The 19,937-nt window shown below is 39.2% G+C and overlaps 1 protein-coding gene across 5 annotated transcripts; it reads left to right on the top strand.

Moving 5' to 3' along the window:
* The first annotated feature begins 2,443 nt into the window (after positions 1 to 2,443).
* LOC107227151 lies at positions 2,444 to 18,075 on the top strand. 5 transcript variants are annotated; one of them, XM_046733583.1, is made up of 8 exons: positions 2,444 to 2,498; positions 3,234 to 3,544; positions 3,673 to 3,887; positions 6,026 to 6,256; positions 7,375 to 7,513; positions 14,102 to 14,254; positions 17,290 to 17,640; positions 17,759 to 18,075. In XM_046733583.1, exons 1-8 carry the CDS (start codon positions 2,459 to 2,461, stop codon positions 17,915 to 17,917), a joined length of 1,599 nt encoding a protein of 532 aa, XP_046589539.1. In that variant the 5' UTR covers positions 2,444 to 2,458; the 3' UTR covers positions 17,918 to 18,075. The 5 variants fall into 5 exon arrangements, with proteins under 5 accessions (XP_046589539.1, XP_046589537.1, XP_046589536.1 ...); XM_046733581.1 differs by lacking the exon at positions 2,444 to 2,498 and having other exon boundaries at positions 2,735 to 3,544; positions 3,679 to 3,887; XM_046733580.1 differs by lacking the exon at positions 2,444 to 2,498 and having other exon boundaries at positions 2,735 to 3,544.
* Positions 18,076 to 19,937: the final 1,862 nt, after the last annotated feature.

Below are 19,937 nucleotides of genomic sequence, written 5' to 3'. Positions count from 1 at the left end.
TTACGCGTGATTCTAAAGTTTGCTAAATTTTCCCATTCCGTAGTTCGAGTTCATTAGTTTTTCCAAGTATCATCTCCGCGCTTCGAGTCTGTAAAATTGAACGAAAATCTTATCGTGAAGTAGATTTCTTCAATCATTTTCATTGTTCATGAAACGATAATCAGCTTCTATTAAACGATTCGGTCTGATTATTACTTCTTGACAAACAATACCAAAAAGGCAACGATTTTGAAGAGGGTAGAGGCGGTCCATTTTCTGACCTTCGAAAATTAACCATCAATAGAATTGTGAGTCGCCGAATGTCATCTGTTATATAAAATACCTCGTGAAAGAATATTCATTCGTTGTAAATTGATGTAATTTTGAAAAAAAAAAGAAACATATCACTTCATTAGTAATTGAGGTGTGCGTGAGGTATCGTGTTATATAATGACAAAGCCATCGTTACTGTATAGTCTGATATTTCAATTTTCATAGTCGTTAAAACTGATTACCTTGCATCAAAGAGCCACGTAATTTTTTCATATTTTTGTTTCACAACGTTACGTCATACAGCGAATTGTTACGTTTAAAGAAATTTAATGTTACCTTTCATTACCCAGTGAAGAAACTGGTGATATCAAGTACATTGCCTGTACATTAAATCTATAATGCAGTATTATTCACTTCAACTATTGCATTCCTCAAATTGTCAACCATTGAAATGGAGGTGGGGAAAAATGTGACGGCTAAGTGACGAGTTGGAAACTTTTGGAAATCCAGTACCTTGGCCTGATTGTGCAGCACGGTTATTCGCGTTAGCGGCGACTGAATTCCTAAAGCACACAATGCAAAACGAGGAGACGGAATAATTAGGTACATAGCACGACTCCGAAGTTATCGAATGAAGTTGTACAAAAAATGTGTACTCGTGTTACAAACGTGTCATCGATAGCCGATTTTTTATAATTTATAAGCATATGAATGTATAAAATATCTATATAACACGGGAAAACGGAACGACATTATAATTGAGTCTTTGTTTTTGAAGAGATTTTTTTTTACACTTTCCTGAGGAGATGAAATACAAAACGATTAGTCGTTATTTTTTTCTTTACCAGCCGAAAACGAAACGACACTATAATTAAGTTTCTGCGTTTTTTTGTTATAAGTACCTGAGTAGAAGGAACACTAAATGATTAGGTGGTATTTTTTTTTTTTACGTGCAAAATATAATTGCGTGTGTTACATTGTCAAAAAAAAAAAAAAAAAAACATGCCGAAATTTCTTAAACCAAACACCTGTAATTGTAAGATAGATGCGTATCTCGAGTTATTTCTAGTTTATTGTACGTAGGAATCGAAATGTATCTTAAAATCCTAAAGCGAGGGAATAATTGACAAAATCCCCGATTGCCACTTTCCATCTCACTCACTCTCTCGTGAGCCAAAAAATCTGATTAATCTTACGTACCGATCTCGAGTTCTGTCACCTATTTCCTCACCATGCTGTCATTATATTTCTCAAATCCTGACAAGATTACATCACTCGATAAGGCGCGAATAAAGTCGTTACTACTTGCGATAACCGCGGCGGACCGTTGTAGAGCACTTAACACAGTGTAATTTGCACTTTATTACCCCTACGTTGCGTAATTTTCACAATTTACACGTATAGACACACAGTTAACAAAGAATGCGAATTTTTTTCAAACTCACATTGTCATCAATTTTAACTATCTAATAGACTATCTAAAATCTTATACATTCGAAATGTATGGAATGTCTGTGAAGGCAAACATCTATTTTTATAATATAGTGTCAAATCCTTTACTTCAGCGGTGGTATAATCTCCTTGAAATCAGTTCTTCAGCTTAACATTGTTCATCCTCTTTTTTTTTTATATTGCACTTGAATAGATACCCAGGCAACATACGACGTATTATATATAATACCTCCTTGAAATCCACATACCTATATTTCACGTATATATTCGGTATATAATTGTTAGCTTATCATTGTAATACGTATTCATATTGCGTGGGTACAAGTACTGACACAGAAAAAATTTAATTGATCGACATTTTTGTTAATCTTGATATCTACTAGTGAATTAGGAAAATAGGCGGTATCGCCATCAAACGCACATTTTATGAGTTTAGGATTACAAGAATAATATCATTTAAATAAATAAAAGTTTTCATATTCAATCATGTAATACTTTTGAGGATGCGTGTTGATACTTGCGCAGAAGTATATTCTATAGCTTTTTCCCACCTGTGCGATACGCGGTTTCACGCGGGTAGAACGTATAAGTCGATCACGACAATCGGGTGGAACAAGTAGGAACTCTATCGAAGATTAAGAAGAATCAACGGTGGTATATACGTCTGTAATTTCGAAATGTTTATGGAGTGGTTTAAAATTATCGTTGTACAAGTAATTGTTACTTCACATTCCTTCACGTTCCTCGATAAATCATGAACAGCTCAATCACAGTGGCGGTATTAAGTGTTTACGGTAAGGCGACGAAACAGTAGGATTGTAAATCGGACAGGTTTTTTTTTACCATCTCTGGAGCGTGAACCAATTACCGGTTTTCATTCGTCATAAATTCTGTGGTAACAATTCGTGAACAAATAAAGGATCTTAATACGATCCCGGAAAATGTGTACTTCGTCTCTGATCGGAGTGAAGTTAACGTGAAAACCTGCAGATCCGTTGTCGGACTGTTTGACAGCTTTTTGTTGGCCCAGTGGATTCGTTTCAATATGTATCGTAATTGCGAAATTGTTGAAGAGCGCGGAACTAACGAAGTAGAAAACGGCGGTCCTCTTGATGACGAAAAAAACGGTTTAGACCTAAGTAGAAACGTTGTAATTCACCGATTGACTGCCGAACGTGTCGAACGTCCGAATGCTGACCACAAACATCGAGTTCTAATATTCGTGAAAGGCTTTGATCATCCGTTCCCCGATGGTCCAGCACCCATTTCATTCAAAAATAATGTCGCGGGTGCTTTTGACAGCCAAAAAAGCCCAATTTCAACACCCGGAGCAGATGAAGTCGCCAATAAAGATTATCGCGGAAATAAAGATACGCGGCATAATATCGAGGGTGGTGAAGTGAAAGCGTCGAACGGGGCTTCGAGAATTATAAATGCGATCGACGAGGATAAAGACGTTATCTCTAATGACACACACCACTCTCATAGCGACAAGAAGAATAATTCTGATGTAAAAAAGTTTGTCGTAGCGCACCTCTCGAATTCCCATCACGAGGAGCGTCGGAATCATGCCCAAAAGTATCGAACTTCAATTCTTGTCGAAAGCTGCAAGCTGCCTCGATCAAACGATGGTTCATCTCCCGACGACAACTTGGGACCGGATAAGTTGAATACGAAGTTGTGCTGCTGTAACACCGCTTTTGTTAACGATGAAAAAATCAGCGCGAAACCACCAAAATGCGGAAATGAAAATACTTACAAAAGCGGCGAAGATTCAGCGGTGAAATTTTCAAACGGAATCTCAAGAATTATCTTAGCCCGCAAAACTAGTTTTCCGCAGGTAAGTTCACTGCAGCGAAGCAGTTTAATTTACTTCATGATACGCGTAGAATAATGTTGAAGCTTTTGTGCAATAAATTCAGTACAACCATAAACTGGTCATCGGAAATCTTCGATGATGTTTTTAAGTTACAGAATGAAAAAACGAAAACGCCAAGTGACGATGTATCGAGCACGGAAACAAGCATCAATAATAAAAACGAGGTGAAGCCTACAGAGGCAGATTTTGACGATGATTGCGTTTTGTCATTCGCTGACTATTTCTTCTCCACTGTTATCATTGCTCCGATGGTAATTGGTCACTGGAGGGGTTACTGGACCTTGATGGACATGTATTTCGAAAGGTGAGTCATACTTTTACAGTATACGAAATTTTCATATTTGAGTGATTTCTGATCGAGTATTAATGTTTTAATGGGTTCGTGATTGCTGCATTTTTATACAGCTGGACAATGAGCTGAAGAATAGTAATTAACACAGACAGGGGAAGTTATAGGTGTGAAAAAAAAAAACATGAGAGCTGTCATGGGACAGCCGGTACGAACGAAGTTCCTTACGCTATATTACTGCTCATTGAATAAATTAAGAACGTTTAATTGAAGAATAATTAAATGAAAAATCAAATATATGAAGGAATGGTAATAAAATCGTACGAATGTGTTTTTGAAAGATATAAAAAGAAAGAGAGGCAAAGTATAGACGTACGCTGTGAGAGAGCGCGCTGCGGCCCAAAGTATAGTTGTACGCTGTAGGAGAGAGAAAGAGGGGCGAAGTATAGTCGTGCGCTGTGAGTGAGAGAGACCGCTGCTGCCGTCTCCCACCCCAAGCGCTGAGACAGAGAGAGAGAGCGCGCGCACACGCTGGAATAGAGAGAGAGAGAGAGAGGGAGATCGCGCGCACTATAGCAAACGAGCACTATAGCCAAAAAGTGTCGGTTTTTTGGTGTCGTTTTTTTCCGCCTAGCCCCTACGGTGAACGAGCGATAAGGAACTTCGTTCCAAAAACTTGAGCGGAATTTCAGTAAATTTCGTTTTTTATACTTACGATTAGTCAGACATTGATAGTTTTACACATAGACGTTACCGAGTTTTCTCAGTTATCTGTGAACATTTCACACTTCATCGTGTCAATATAAGAGTTTGCCATGTTCGAATAATTGAAGAGATTTCAATTATAACATGAAATGTTTTGAGTGCGTTTGAAACATTTAAAGATCAAGAATATGCAGCAGTCGATATAAAAGAAATATCTCGAATATGAAATGGAGAGAATGAATTACTTATAACTGGGATTTCTTCAAGGCCAATACCACTTGCAATCAAATGTTGATAATAGCGACTATTATTCAATCGCGTACAGACGGGTGGGTTGATTTGTGATACGTTTGCTAATTGCGGGAAAACGAGCAGCGAAAGCTCGTTAAAGTGAGTGCCACTCGGTATATAGGTGAACTGCAAAGAATTCTCGATGTATTTATGACATGTGCTTATAACTTTTGAGTAATTAACAATCGCTGTGCAAACATCTCGAGTGATTGAAAACGGCTTTTGGCCAAGAAACAGTTTAATACAATCTCTTTTTGCATTTGCATTAAGGCGGTGGAGGGGGTAGGAGTTTTTTTTTGAAAGAAAATAAAAACACTTTGAGCAATTAGAGTTTAAGGGCTTCATTATTTATAGTTTCAAGAACATTGCAGAATTTCTTCATTGAAATTATTATCAAAACGGTGGCATGGCGCATATAATAAGTAGCCAACTACTCGAAACTCGAAGGCTTTTGCCGTGGCACATCTCCTGACATCACTGGCCAGCTTGTAACAGACAGAAAAAAATTTCAGATTTAAAAAACACCCTTTCGCGTTCGAGTTCACAGCCCAAATTTTCACAAAAAAATTATTTTTCTTCTAATATATACGACGATGAGCAAAAAATGTCATTTTGCGACTAATAAATTTTTATTACAAAAATTATCGGACCGAAATTCAAAAATCTAGCCACGAGCTCGAATCGATAAACAAGTTTTAACGATTGTGTCAAAATTTCAAGTCTTATCGGATAAAAATTAACCGTGGAATCTGCGCGACCGGATTGAAAACTTGGTCGTTTGCTACTCATATGCAACATTCTGCCATTTTGTTATTAATTTAAATGAAAAAATTGTAAAATGTTCTGCAAACTATAAGTAACAAAGCCCTCAAACTCAAATTACTCTAAGTGTTTTCATGTTATTTCAAAAAAAAAAAAACTCCTAAAAATAGGTACGATTTTAGACCATGCAAGCTGTACGCCCCCCCCCCCCCCCCCCACATTTAAACTTTGCTTCAGTAATTGAGATTGAAAGTATCGCTCGAGTTTTTTTTTTGTACCCTCGAAATGATTCGAAATATTTTTTTTATCAGCTACCGATCAATGCTATAACTTGTTTGCCAAAATTCGACAGGAATAGGATGTGTTAGGATGAAAGAGGTACGTTCCTCTTACAGGTTTCCAGCGTGGGGCAGTATTTTGGTGGGTTCGATAATTCAGACGATTCTCTCCGTTCTGAAGTATTACCTAGACGATTCCTTCGCGAAGGAAATACCTGCCAAAAGTGTTTGCACTCGATTGGGATATCGCATGCTGCGAACGGTGTATACGTGCATTTTCAGCACAGGGTGCATCATGCAATGGCGAGGGGCGTGGACTATTTTCATTGACTTTACAGCCTACGAGTGGTAAGTTACTTTTACATTGATAAATTTTATCTTTATCACATCGTAATTGGTTTCGTTGATGATCTAGCAAAAGATTTATAAAATCGCAATTCTCTCGAGGCCTAATTTCGTGGTACTGGCCTCAATGCTTTTCGATCATGATTTACTGGTGCAAATTATCCTTGATCAAACGGCTTTATGTTCGATTACTTCTCTTGTTAGCTTTTTCTTGGAACGGTGTGTCCGCTACATTCGTCGAATTTCTCATTACTCAATTATACACTGAGAGAAATTTTTATTTCTGGTTACCGCTTAGTCCTTAACTATTTTCATTTTTTACCACAATCGAAAAATATAGTTCTAAGTAGAAAATGAAAATTAGTTTTGTAACCGTTACCAGAAAGTCTAGTATCAGTTACTATTCTTTCTCATTACCATCACTGTTACTATATTTTCTTGCAACTGTTGAGAAAATTTAATGCTTGTGCAACGATAAATTGACGTTAAAGCCTTATTTAACTAAACAAGTACAGTAAACCGAACAAACTGATTTTGCGTTGTAATTGCCAAAAAAGGATCGACGATAGCGCAAAATGGTAACGCGTACCTCGTTTTTCGTAATTCCAACAATATTCAAACAGTTTTTTAACGATACCTGTTTTACTGAACTTTTCTAGTTACTATAACAAATGAAATTTTTTTCAGTGTAGGTTTATTCGTTAAATTTGACACCTGCTCGATGAACGCGAGTACTTGATTGCAACCTGCTCGAGAATTTAATCCCTAGCGATATTTTGATCTACGATGTGCTCTAGTTTTCAAAAAAAAAAAAGGAAAAAAAATCGTTTCATTCTCTCTTTTTTCCGAAAAATTCGAGTTTCTTCTTTCGTCCTCTTATGAACGTACGCTAAGTGGGATAGTGTGGACTTCTCGTGGGAAATCAATTAAGTTACGCGACACGTTATATTAAGTGGCGTTAAACTAAGCCTGACAGGCAAATGACACGAAAAAAGGAGACGGGAATTAGAATTGATGGATTGCATTTCTACTTAAGACCGTGTTGCAAACTGCCAAATAAAATATAAACGCATGATATTCCTTCCTCAAGTTATTTAAATCGTATTTTGATGTTAATTCAGGATCACGAATTGCGCCACTGTCATCTGCTTGATTGTCTTGATGCTGCTGCGTTGTATCCGAGACCTCTTGAGTTCACCTTTCACAGTGGGAATCGACAATCGTGAATACACGTTCAAGTTCACGACGAGATTCAACGTGGTAAGTGTTTTTTACCGTTCACAAGAAAACAAATTCATTGCTGTTTTTTAATTCTCGTTTTAGCAATCAGGAGTCAGTTGTTATAATCGGTCCTTTTGTTATTTAGACAGGTGACTGAAATAAAGCCAGAGATATTTTTTTTCTCCAAACGGGGGTCCTTTTAACCCTGAATAATTCCACGACTTTTTTAGCCTCCCTATAAGAGTTGATTGTTTCATCGACGGAGCTTTTTAAGCTTGATAAATGTGCGCTTGAGATAAACGTGTCAAGCCAAGGTGAGAAGATTATTGAAACCGAAGCTTGATTGGGGCACAAAAAGATGTTTATTAGCGTCGATGGTTCCACAACAAAGCGCTGGATTTACTGACAGGAAACGTCACTCAGAAAAATCATGGCTCAAGGTAGCTATCGGCAATTGCAGGCCACCCGATGACAAAATTTTTTTCATACGCTTTTCGCAAATTTTATAACACCCACAAGCTGCAACTAATCGGACTACTTCAACACGCCGATTTCATCCTGCGAGGGGTTGTTTATACCTTGTTTGTCGCTGTAACGTTGCCTGCACGGGAAAATATCCTCCTTCCTCATCGGCTAATTATCTCAATATTGTCATTAACAAACGAACGATATTCCTTTGCGTAGAATCGCTTGACGAATGATTCTTGTGACTGTATGGGTGGGCTTATAAAAAAACCATACGAGCCATTCCAGTCCAAACCGATTTACGTCTGACCCTCACCATCGGCGATTTTTCTTATTTTTAAGTGCGATGTAGAGTGTACAAGGAAATCATCTTTCACCGAGTTGTAGATCCTTTAGACGACGGCCGCACGGGTATGAGTTTACTGCTCCTAAAAATATTACACAAGAACCCAATTTTCGAATAAATAGCTCCAACCGATTGGCTTTAATGTTTATCATGCTTTCTTTGTTGAAAAATGAAAATCTTGAGACCAAGATGGAAGTGGGCAAGCTTTTCGTTTAAAAGCCACAGGCAAAGCAAGTAATCGAACAGTGAGAAAAATCGAATTGAATGTAAATTTACAAAATACAAATTTATATTTAATTCCAATTTTCTCACTTCAGCCCTTTCCAGCAATAAAATATCAATTTATATTCAATTCGATTTTTCTTACTTTTTATTTACTTGTACCGCCTGTAGCGTCTAAGCCAAAAGCTTGCCCACATCCATTCTGGTCTGGTAATTTTTATTTGCTAACAAAGAATTCATGGGAAAAATCTTGAGCCAATAGATCGGGATTATTCATTAGAAAGTGGGTTTTTTAAGGGTCGTTAAAATCAGAGCCGGGATCAAAAAAATCTACAACTCGATGAAAGATATATTTTATTCACTCTATTACTCAATCCACACCATACTTAAAAATAATGAAACAATCGCCATTTATGAGGGTGAGACGTAGGTCAGTTGGGCGTGGAACGCCTCATAAACAAATAATATAATATTACATCGCCGTTTTACACGAACTATTGGGAAATTTACTCGACAACTTACACTGACAACTGCTATAACGAGGCAAAATTTCCCTCTTTTTACTTACCTCGGACCTCGTTTCTCCTCGTTACGCAGCGACAACGTCAACTTTGAGAAAGCGAAGGAGAATAATTTACAGACGTATTTCAACGGGTTTAAAATTTCCGGATTCGCGCGACGATCCGGCTGCGCACTTCTTCGGCTTGACAAAACGGATAAAATCGCATCCGCGATGCTAGGCGAGCGTAGGAGGCCCCGTGTTCGTGGATATAATGCACACATGCACCATCATCGTCCGCACGTTCGTAGGCAGACCGTACGTTTACAGTACGTGCAGATTAAACGTGTGCAGGAGATGTTGTCGATGTGTGCCACAATGGAGACACACCGTAAAGCTGGGATGATCATTACACGTGAGAGGCTGGGGAGAAGGAGGGGTCCAGAGTACTTTATGTACGATGTGATAATGCGGTGGTGTTAGTTTGTGCCCAACGGTTGATAAAAGATAGCGGTGGCTAGAGCTGGCCAGTACCCACCCGGTATCCGGCTCTGACCTGTCAGTCGGAGCAAACTCAGAGCCGCTTCAAATTCGCGAAACCGTTGCACTTGCTTAGAGTTGTTAGATTTCTTTGAACGAGAGAGTCCCCGTTCCAACGATTCGGAGTCGGGAGGAAAACCGATTCCTTACAGAGACATGACAGAGTAAAAGTCTTAGAATTTTTCCCGCTGCAGCAAAGAAGCCCAGCTTTGTGAATTATATACATTCGAGTAGGACTTGATCGGGTTCCGAAACGCAGACCTGTGAGATATTCCAGTCCTTAGAGTCCTTGAAGAGAAAAATAAAACGACATTCCAACATGGTTAACGACGAATTGGATCGTAGAAATTTCACCAAACGGTGAGACAGGGAAAGACGTGCGATGGTTATAAATTGTTAGAGATAAGATTGCAGCCGACAAACAGAGAACGAGTCTATTGTAGGTACGGAACGTTTTTCGTACGTGCATAAAATCGGAACTGCATCTGTGCGTCATAGTTGAACCGCTGAAGCAGGTTTGGTTTGAAATCGCTCGAGAGGATTGATTGCATTGAAGTTGAAGGAGCGGGATGCATCGGAGAAAAGCGTCAGGGATATAAGACTAATAATTAACATCAAGACTGCAAATGTCTCTCCAAGTGCATCCGCGGACAAAGAGCAAATTCTCCTACCCCCTCCCCAGAGGATAGCTGCGTAAAAGTCTTCTTTGCAAATTCGAGTAAACCAGCCTCGGCAGAGGAGTTCTTCTACGGTCTGTGAGAAAAAAAAAAGATTTACATCCGTTAAAGCGATCAAGGAAACCCAGAGAAAAATAAGAAGGCCTCACTGGTTCGATCACAAGTGAAATCCGAAATCCTGGGAACAATGCATGATGTCCAGTGATAGTAGGTCCGGTGTGAGACAAGATTGGACAATGGTCGAACTTCGGGGTGCCAGCGTGACAGGAGCGTTGGACAACCCTTCGTCGAGAAGCGTCCACTATACGATTTTGGCGGTGTTGGACACTGTATTTTCGGGATGCGTCGCGGCGCCGATGGTCGTCGGTTACTGGCGAGGAACCTGGGGCCTGAGCGACTTTTACATATACCCGGAGGACGAGATCCTCAGCTGCATAGCCTCGATCGTCATCGGGTTTTCCGGCCTCTTTATATTCAGCGTGTCGCAGAATTTCCTCGACGAGCTTTTTCACCCGGATAAACATCGCCTCTCCTACTACATCGGCTCCCGGCTTTACACCGCTGTGTTCGGCTTCTGCTGCGTAAACGTGTGGCGAGGTGCGTGGCAGGCCCTCGATGCAACGACCGGCCTCATGCCGAGCACCGTCCTCGCCACCACCGGGATAGCCCTGATCGCTCTTGCCCTCTTGCGCGTCATCAGGAACATCGCTGCACCGCCCTTCACCATCTCCGTTGATTCTTGCCCCGGGTACTTTGACGTACCCACCATGTTTCGCGTCGAAGTAAGTCGCTCGCTTCCACCACCTCTGATATTACACGTATCGGAGTAAGCATGCCAGAGTTAAACGAAAGTACGAGAAAGCGTTTCGAGATCATCCTGAGTTCGGCCAATCTCCCGCGAGAGAAATACGGAACGTCGAAGATAATTTACGCGGCGCGACATCCGTATCGAAATTGCAGATGTCAATCGTGACAGTTGTCTCTTAAATAATTAAAACGACCAGTGTTACATGTGAACTTTGAAGAATTAGGAAATAGTATATTGTGTTGCAAGTGCGGAAAGTGGGCGATTTTAGACGAGTGTGAAGTTTGAAATTATACACGAGTCAGATATCGCCCATTCGCACGTGTCACACACGTTATTTTTTCAAATACCTGTAAAGAGAAGTTTCGTTTGAGAAGCAAATAAATGTAATATAATAATTTTGAAGAAGTAGATCAAGGTATAGGCCCGGTTTCATGAAACTCAACCTATTCGCGCAAACTTCAGGTTGAATTCAATCTTATGATGTCACTGGAGGTCCGTTAAGTCCGTACGTAAAACTAAGTTGTCGGAAAGTGCGCATGCACGAAAAAGACCCAGTGTGTAAAATTGAGATTTTCAGCTGTGCGCATGCGTCAATGTCGCAGGTCACGTTTTTATTGTTCTCCGCATTACTGAGGCTTACGTTTTTTGGACCAACGGAAGCAAATTTAAATCAAGAAGGTTCAGACTTGCCGGATCTGATTTCACTGATCGTTAAATATTCGTGGCAGTTCAAATCACCATTTTTCAGCAAGATAGTATGCTTGTTGGAAGATTCCATATCTTGGTCATTGGGGGGTCCCTAAGACCTCAGAGAAGAAGTCTCTATTGCGCGAATACAGATAGTTTCGATAAATCTATATTCTTGACAGTGTTGTTCAATTGGAAGCGTTTCACAATTACTTAAGATAGGCTGAAAGAACTTTTGCCAAACATTTTTTATCAACTTTTCCTCAGAGTAATTATGCGACAGGAACTTTTCTTCTTATGTGCCGCGGACCCTAACGATTGAAGTAAGATCAACGCGCCGAACTTAGAATGACTCTGTGACGGGCAAGAAATTTTAGCGGAGAATGGTAATTTGGTCATTTTTATAACGTATAAGACAGTATCATTGATGAATCGTATAGTTAAATGAATTCTGCAGAAATCCTGAAACCTTATTTGTGTGTTCGGATAACTTCTTATCACTACCGAATAATTGTAATGTCATGGAATCTGTCTTTTTTGCATTCTTCAGAGTTTACACATAGTACACTATTGTTCTCAACTAAAGTTCGCTCAATGGTAAATTCACGTCAAATCAAAAGAATTTTCCATACCTGACCCTTTCGGATTCAAGGTAAGAAGCTTTTTATACCATTTTTGGATCATAAAAAGCTATTATTCCTACTATTTACAACAGAAATAACTTGCGGCTAACTTAAATCTCGTCCGCCTTACAATACGCGTTGAAACTTTGCTGCAAGTGCGATGGAAATTCCCAAAGAAGTAAAGTAAACATTATACTTAAACACGTTGAAGTCGGCGGCAAATATTCTTGTTTATTATTCCAAACTAAAACAAGGATTCACGTATCGTGCGCACTGGATTGCAATCCATAAAATCGGCGCGAAACTTTCCAACTTTGCTCATGCTATTCGAACGGTATTTAATCCGAACGATTTAAAATGGTAAGATTACCAGCGAAGCTGACGCAGATATCGACGTCTCTGCTTTCGCACATGTCAAAGCGCGCGATGCTGCACATAATATTATACATACACAGTTTCCGGCTATGTCCCCCGGTTGTCTGTCACACTCTTGTACGCCCTTTTCTATATACATATCTGCGAACTCGATAGCCAACGTTCGATCGGAGCCGACACGAGCTGAATGCGTTTGTTTTTCCCTGCGTAAAAGCTCGTGTGCAGCTCGTTATTACACACCATGCGTTCATTGACTGCTTAGGATTGGCTTGAACTTGTCCGAAATAATCGCTCCAGTTTCATCGGATAATCAACTCGAATCAGATCTATCCATATTCATACACAATTACAGATCTGTTTACTCAGTCTCACACGGAAATTATTGCAAATTTCTATAAACATATCCGCGGTTTTTAATAAGACCTGTTCGAATAAGTCTAAAGATTAAAGATTCCTTCTCGATAATTATTAGAAAATCGGAAAGTGACCCAGTCAACTTGGAAATGCGAAAAAGCTTGGCCAGTGGGCAGAATGCGGCCTGATTCTTAACTGGGGCTAATCACTTGCGCCGCGGCAAGCCGATCGAGGTGACGTCGCAGCCACGTGTTGCATCGCAAGTTCGTCTGACCAGCTCTAACAATAAGTAATTCTACGTATTTACGTGTCCGCGACGTCGGATCAGGTACCGCCGTTTTCCACTGACGCGAGGTCGTCGCGATTTTTCGCCTCCGTGACCGATAACGAATGGAGATATGTAATTGGTCTGCGCCATGTGCTTCTTTTGTGTTACGCTACATCTTCGTGTTCGTCGGATAGATTACGGTATTTGCAGCGGGGACGGTGATCTGGCAAGACAAATATCAGTGTACTTCTTAATTTCTTTATACCGCAGCTTATGATCCGTGCGATCTTCTCTGAAAACCGGATTTGATTTTAATTGGCTGTCATTTTTAGAATCTAGTTAGGTTTTTAGAGCGCAGTTTACGTTGTCGATAGTGATTCGTGATCAATATTTTGGGCTCAAATTTTGTTTACTTATTTTTACTGGGTTCTTTACTTATAATCCCTGCGACCTTCATTCCTACAACAGTTTTAACAAGGAACTTGAACCGGAGTTTTAAGGGTATAATAAGCTGTATCAATTAGGAAAAAAACTTTCAAATTGTGGTCGTTATAGTTGAACTCGTAATAAGCATTGATTCACAAAACGTTCTCTTGTAAGTTTATGTACCTGATAATGTTACTTACATGCGACACGGGTAAAAAACCATCATGATTCATTTGTACCTGGAACCTCTTAACATTTATTAAAAATTTCACGATTTCCAAATGATTGTAAAATATGAAAGGTAAGCAATATAAGAGATGAATTTTGGATGTTGCAGAACACAAGAGATTGGTCCCTCTACATCTTGGACTGCGCTTTCAGCGTCGGAGTTGTAGGGACGTTGGTTGTATTTGTCTGGCGAGGTGTTTGGGCCAGTTTCGACTTGTACCTGTTTCCGGACAACGCTGAATACTCAGCTGTTGGCTCTGTAGTAAGTATACTCTAATCACCGGCTAACCTTTCATTTGGTTTAACTGCAATCTGAGAGTAATCTTGCTATTGAGCATTAGAAACGGTTAAAAGACCTGCAAATTTCTTCGTTTCTCGAAGATAATTTATCCACGAATCAGCCAAAGGCATTGTCTGAATCGCAGGTTAGGAAAAGTAAGAAATCTATGACAATGCTATTTGCGCCAATGACAGTGAGCATAAATTAAACAATATCCCAACTCTGCGATCGATATGAATCTGGGAAAATTTTCGAATAACACAAACTAGGATATCAACGATTTAAATGTTATTGTTGGCGAACATCTGTCGCATCGTCACTTGTGCAAACTTATTTTTATCCACTCTGGAGATAACTCCTTGTGAAATTTCCCTTCGGGTGGTCTGTGAAGATCTCTTTAGTCTACAAAATAAGCCCAAAACATTACAAATGACTGAAAATCACCAGATTTTAATTGTTTTGAATGTTTTAATAGGATAACTTTTTCAAAAATTGTGAACATCTTGACTTATGTTGTTCGGTCAAACAGATCTTCACTAGGCAGTAAGGGATGTTCTATCATTCATGTTCACTATTGGCGAAAATAACATCGTTAGAAATTTTTTAACGTATTTTTTGCTCTTCCCAACTTTAGATTCAGATTGTTGGTTCACCCTCAACTGCCAAATTTGAGTCAACAATCTTACCGTGATAATTAAGCAATGCTAAACATTGGACTACCGCTTGCGTTATCACGAAGCTGTTAATCAGTGGCCTCTAATGCTCGGCGTGCAGTCTGTAAAAAAATGAACGCTTTATCTTACGGGATTGCACAATCCTGTATTGATTTCAGTCTGATTAATCGTAGGTGTCTTATCTGCAACTTGTACTGTTTCACTAAACGATTCTCAAGCCAATTAATCTCAAACTCATAAATTTCATTGCACATGTTAGTCAGTCCCGACTTAACGAATTATGCCGAAAGGGTTTTAACTCCCGAGTACAACGCATTTCGGCACGCATAGATAAATTCACACAACGTACATGTCTTGACCCACAATATCAGTTCAACCGCGCTAATGAGCTGGATAAGTATGGGCCACGCAACCTCTTGAGTTTATAAGTACCCTCCGGTTTAATGGAGTATAAAAACTAATATAACCCCTTGTGTTAAAGTGATGTCGCCATTGCGCGATGAACATTTCGTTGAAATATGTAACCCAAGACAAAAATTCACAGCATATAGCATCAAGCAATTATTTTATATGCGATTATTCACAATCGTCTGTCTTCTAATGCATAACTTATTTCCACTGTTGGCTGACGTGGCCCAAACCGTTACCACTTACGGCTGACCATATCGTTCACGCCGTAGTTCTTGTGAGTTTATAAATTATTTATTCCCAAGTAGGTATCTGGATTTACGAATTTGTCATGAGTTCGAAAGCTCAAGTCGCACTTGCATCTGGTTAAACGATTAGCAATTTTTTTGAATTATTTTCTAGAAAAAAAAGTGCCTATCCGTCGTAAGCGATTAATAAATGCTTTTAGATCATTTGAACATTTGCGAAATTTGTTTGATCAAAGGTGTTAAATTGAAAGCATAAAAATCCATGAGTCGACTTACTGGAAAATATTAAAAGGACTCTGAAGATCATTTTCACGTAAAAATTGAATCCAAAATTTTTCAGTTTTGTGCTACTAGAACTTTGTTCGGTCAAATTGAGCTTTAAATTATATTGCTTGATATTTTTTTTAGAAGATTGAGCAGAGTAGTGAATGCGACAATTAGAGTTCCATTAAATTTGTCTGAAATTACGGTGTCATTTATATTCAGCGAATTAATCGGAAAGCCACATAGAAAGCTATAACGAAAACATATGCATGTTTCGTAGAGTTTTGAAAGTTTAAGACGTTCGTAAGGTGATAAATGCACTCTACGACTAGGCCACGGCACAAATGTTTCGATTATATAATTCAATGTTCGCCAATTGCATGATTGCCGTCAGGCACATGTCTGACTAAACTACGTATCGTACTTATGTATATCACTTTAATAGCTCTTGTTTATCACACCACAAACGATGGAATGTATATCAAATGATTCGTTCAATTTCTTGAAGAGAGTATTAGCGTAGCTTCAAAGAAGTCAACGTTCGTTCGCAGTCAGAGTGCAACCGATTGAACTATTGATCTATCTATACTTTCCAAAAATTATCAGAGTGCAATGAGCAGTTCCTCAGGTCTAAAATTAGAGCAACTTCGCCTAACGAGCCTGTATCGCAAGCTCACGGTTCTGTCGTTGTTACCGGACCTTATATCTCGAGAAAATCTGGTACTTCCCGTCAACTTGTCAATTAGCGAAAGCGACACCAAAAGGAAATCCCAACTTTTGATGTCAGGCTAACAAGGCCCACCTACGCCACGAACTAGAAACCCAGCAATTGGAGTCGTATGACTCTTGACGATTTTTAAGTTTCGTCGACGTGGTTATACGATTAAGCAAAGCGATGAGACAAGAGTGAAAAGATTTGCATTATCAGAAACAGTCGAATCTTTTGATTTTACAGGGACATGAAAACGTGACGTATCAATTCGCGTGATCCTGATGTAATAAGAGATGATGACGTAAAATTTTCTGATTCGGTGTGAATATACTTGCCACGTTGTAACACGAGGCGACGAAAGACTTCTGTGCAGTAGAGTTCATACTAAGCAGCGTTTAGCAAGAAGCGATTAAATAATCGAGGTTGACGTTCAAACAGATTAACCAACCGACATAGTGCTTCCAGCACTCCACCATTTAATGACATTAATCCTGTGGATGGCTAGATTGATCTTGCTCCACTGTACTTGACCACGGTTTTGGCTCGTGATAAAGATTCGTCAGCTTCCTCCAGGCTTGCTTTACTTCCGGAATCGCATGATTTTTCAGGAAATACAAGTTCTCTTGATCTGTTTAAAAAAAAAAGTCAAAATCGCATGTCCACACCGATTAATACACGCGTTAATTGTAACATGTGGAACGTGTGTTTCAGGTGATTGGCTACACTTTTGTAGTGATTACATTTTCCCTGCAGCCGATAATGTGTTGCATCTGCGACCGGCTAAAAGGACTTTCTCGACTTATAGTCGCCGACCTATTCATGCTGCTCAGTTTCGTAGCGACGGTGAACGTATGGCGTGGAGTATGGAATGTTTTGGACCTCTGGTTCCTTCCCGAGGATCCCGAACTGTCCTGCTGGATAACGCACCTCGGCTGCTTTATATTCCTGGTTCTCCTTAACTGCAGCAACTCCATCCTCGTACGGGGTGTTTACATAGACGGTTACGAAGACGGTGGACAGTGCGTCGTATTTCCTTGCCACTACCTCAGGCTCTTCTTTAAGGTCAGCTCACGTACGATATTACAATACGTCAAAATACCGGATGATACATCGAGTCGACTATCGCGAATTTCAAGGGGCATTCAGTCGTTGGTTAGTTATGACGCATGTCTCGTTTCAGATTGAAAGGGAGAAAAAAGCAGCTAGGAGACAAAATATCGTTGTGGCCTCGAGGGACTTGGCAACTATTAGAGAACGCACTGGGAAGGAGGAGAATGGGATCCTCATAAACACCCCTAATTCGGGAATCGCTGCAGAGAATCCCGAGTCTCTCGTCTAGAGTTATATCGATCAGCTAAGGATCTGTGCCCCCAACTTTTCTACCAGTTTATCAGCCCCCGAACTTCCGGCCAAAGCATTATGAGCATGAAAGTGTCGAAGCAGCGCTTCTTCCAAACGTAACAGCGCGGCGGTACATTTGCGTGACAAATGTTGGCCGGAAACGCCAAAATGTCGCGACGGCCGTCAGTCAATGAGATGTATAGTATTACGGAGCTTGCCCGAGTCAGGGGATTTTCTTTTTTTTATGTCGTTATTTTCTTTGTTAATGCAAACTTGAGGTTTCGCAAGTTTTATTCGGAAATCGCGAATTACGCGGCATCGCCAAAACAATTTATAAGAAGCTCCAATCAAGTATTGGAAGCGGGTATGACCAGAGTATACATACTTGGTATACATACGGTTAAGAATATAGAGTATAACAAAAACTCGAAAATCCAAAGTACAACGACTTCCGGCTTGTTATTATTCAAACGCTTAAACGGTCGATGGATGAAAGTAAGATTAAAAATTGCTTTAACAGATAATAGCTAACAGATGTAATATTTTTGTCTCAAGTTGAAGAAAATGGTAAAAAAATTCGATTAAAAAGTATCAAAGCTAAATATAAGTGTGCTTGAGTGACAGTGCTACGTTCAAACTTTATGTATAAGATATTTAACACAATTTATAAATTGGATGTTTATCTTATCATTTAGACGGATTTATAAGAGGCTGTAAATCCCGATCTAGATAATCGTAAAATTGAATTTACGTGAAATTGCAACGTGTAGCGGTAATTAATATACATGCCATATGTATGTATAATACGTTAAATTAGTACTATGAATGGCAGTATTCTCATCGCTGATTCCTAATAATAACAGCCAAGAAATTTAGTTGCAAATTTCGTCGCTTGCTGTGCCGCGTGCAGTCAAAACAAAAAAAGACGAAACGAACAAAAAAGAATAATTTAAAAAAAATTCTATGTATATTCGAGAATGGCTGTGAGGCTTGAAAGTGGTGTAAATTCAGGAAAAGATTTTGTCAAAGATGTGCATCTCGAATCGTATGAATTTGTTGGCATATTAGTATTGTAAATACACCGGACAGGTGAAATGTATAAGTATATTTATTATGATATTATTTGATGATAAAATATTCTGAATTCTCAATTTTATTGGGATCACAGCATTATACACTATAAATAACTGAGAATTTGGTGAGATATTAGAAACATGAGAGGAGCGAATTTTCTCATAAAATATTATACATCATTCCGAGTATCCCTTTAATTCAGAACAATAAAATATAAAATACTCTTGCCGAGATTACCGTTTGAATGACTGTGAAATTGTTACACATAATATCGAATAACGATTATTTATATTTATTAGAAAATTTAATGTATGAATCAAAAATAGTTTCCCAGTAAATGTTAATACGATGTAAATAAATTATACTGTAACGTTGTAAAGGTGTGGTTTAGTCTGTTTAATATTTCACCAACATTCCTGTATGTAAGGCGATTAAAATTTAGAAATTCCAGGAGCATCGTCTCGTCGCAATTTGCGGAAAAAGGAAGCTCGCAAAATGTTGATCTTGAACTCGATAAGAATTAACTACGCCCCCTAATAGGCTCGCATCCTTATTAAATTTTTCAGAGAACGCTGAGGATGCGAAGAGTATATTTTACATCCGAAATTGCAGACAGGATCACAGCGGGGCTAAACGGGCGTTGTATTTTAGGCTATCCAAGATATAGGTATGCAGTTTACGGTTGACAAAGGACCTTGAATAACAATGGTGGGAGATTATAATAAACGACTATTATAAGTCGGTTTAACCTTCTCCCTCGCATCCTGTAAATCCCGCTTTTCCTCTTGTACATACCTCAATTATGTGATGTCATCATGATAATTATTAATTAACTATGATAATGACGGGACAATGCCATCGTCGGAAGTACCTAGTTCACTGATGGGCGCTCCTGTCCTCCTGGCCCATATTCAATGGCCAATGCTAATCCAGTGATCCAGTGG

The sequence above is a fragment of the Neodiprion lecontei genome, chromosome 3, assembly GCF_021901455.1.
Source record: "Neodiprion lecontei isolate iyNeoLeco1 chromosome 3, iyNeoLeco1.1, whole genome shotgun sequence".
Taxonomy (NCBI): domain Eukaryota; kingdom Metazoa; phylum Arthropoda; class Insecta; order Hymenoptera; family Diprionidae; genus Neodiprion; species Neodiprion lecontei.
This window is presented reverse-complemented; position numbering and strand designations above follow the sequence as displayed.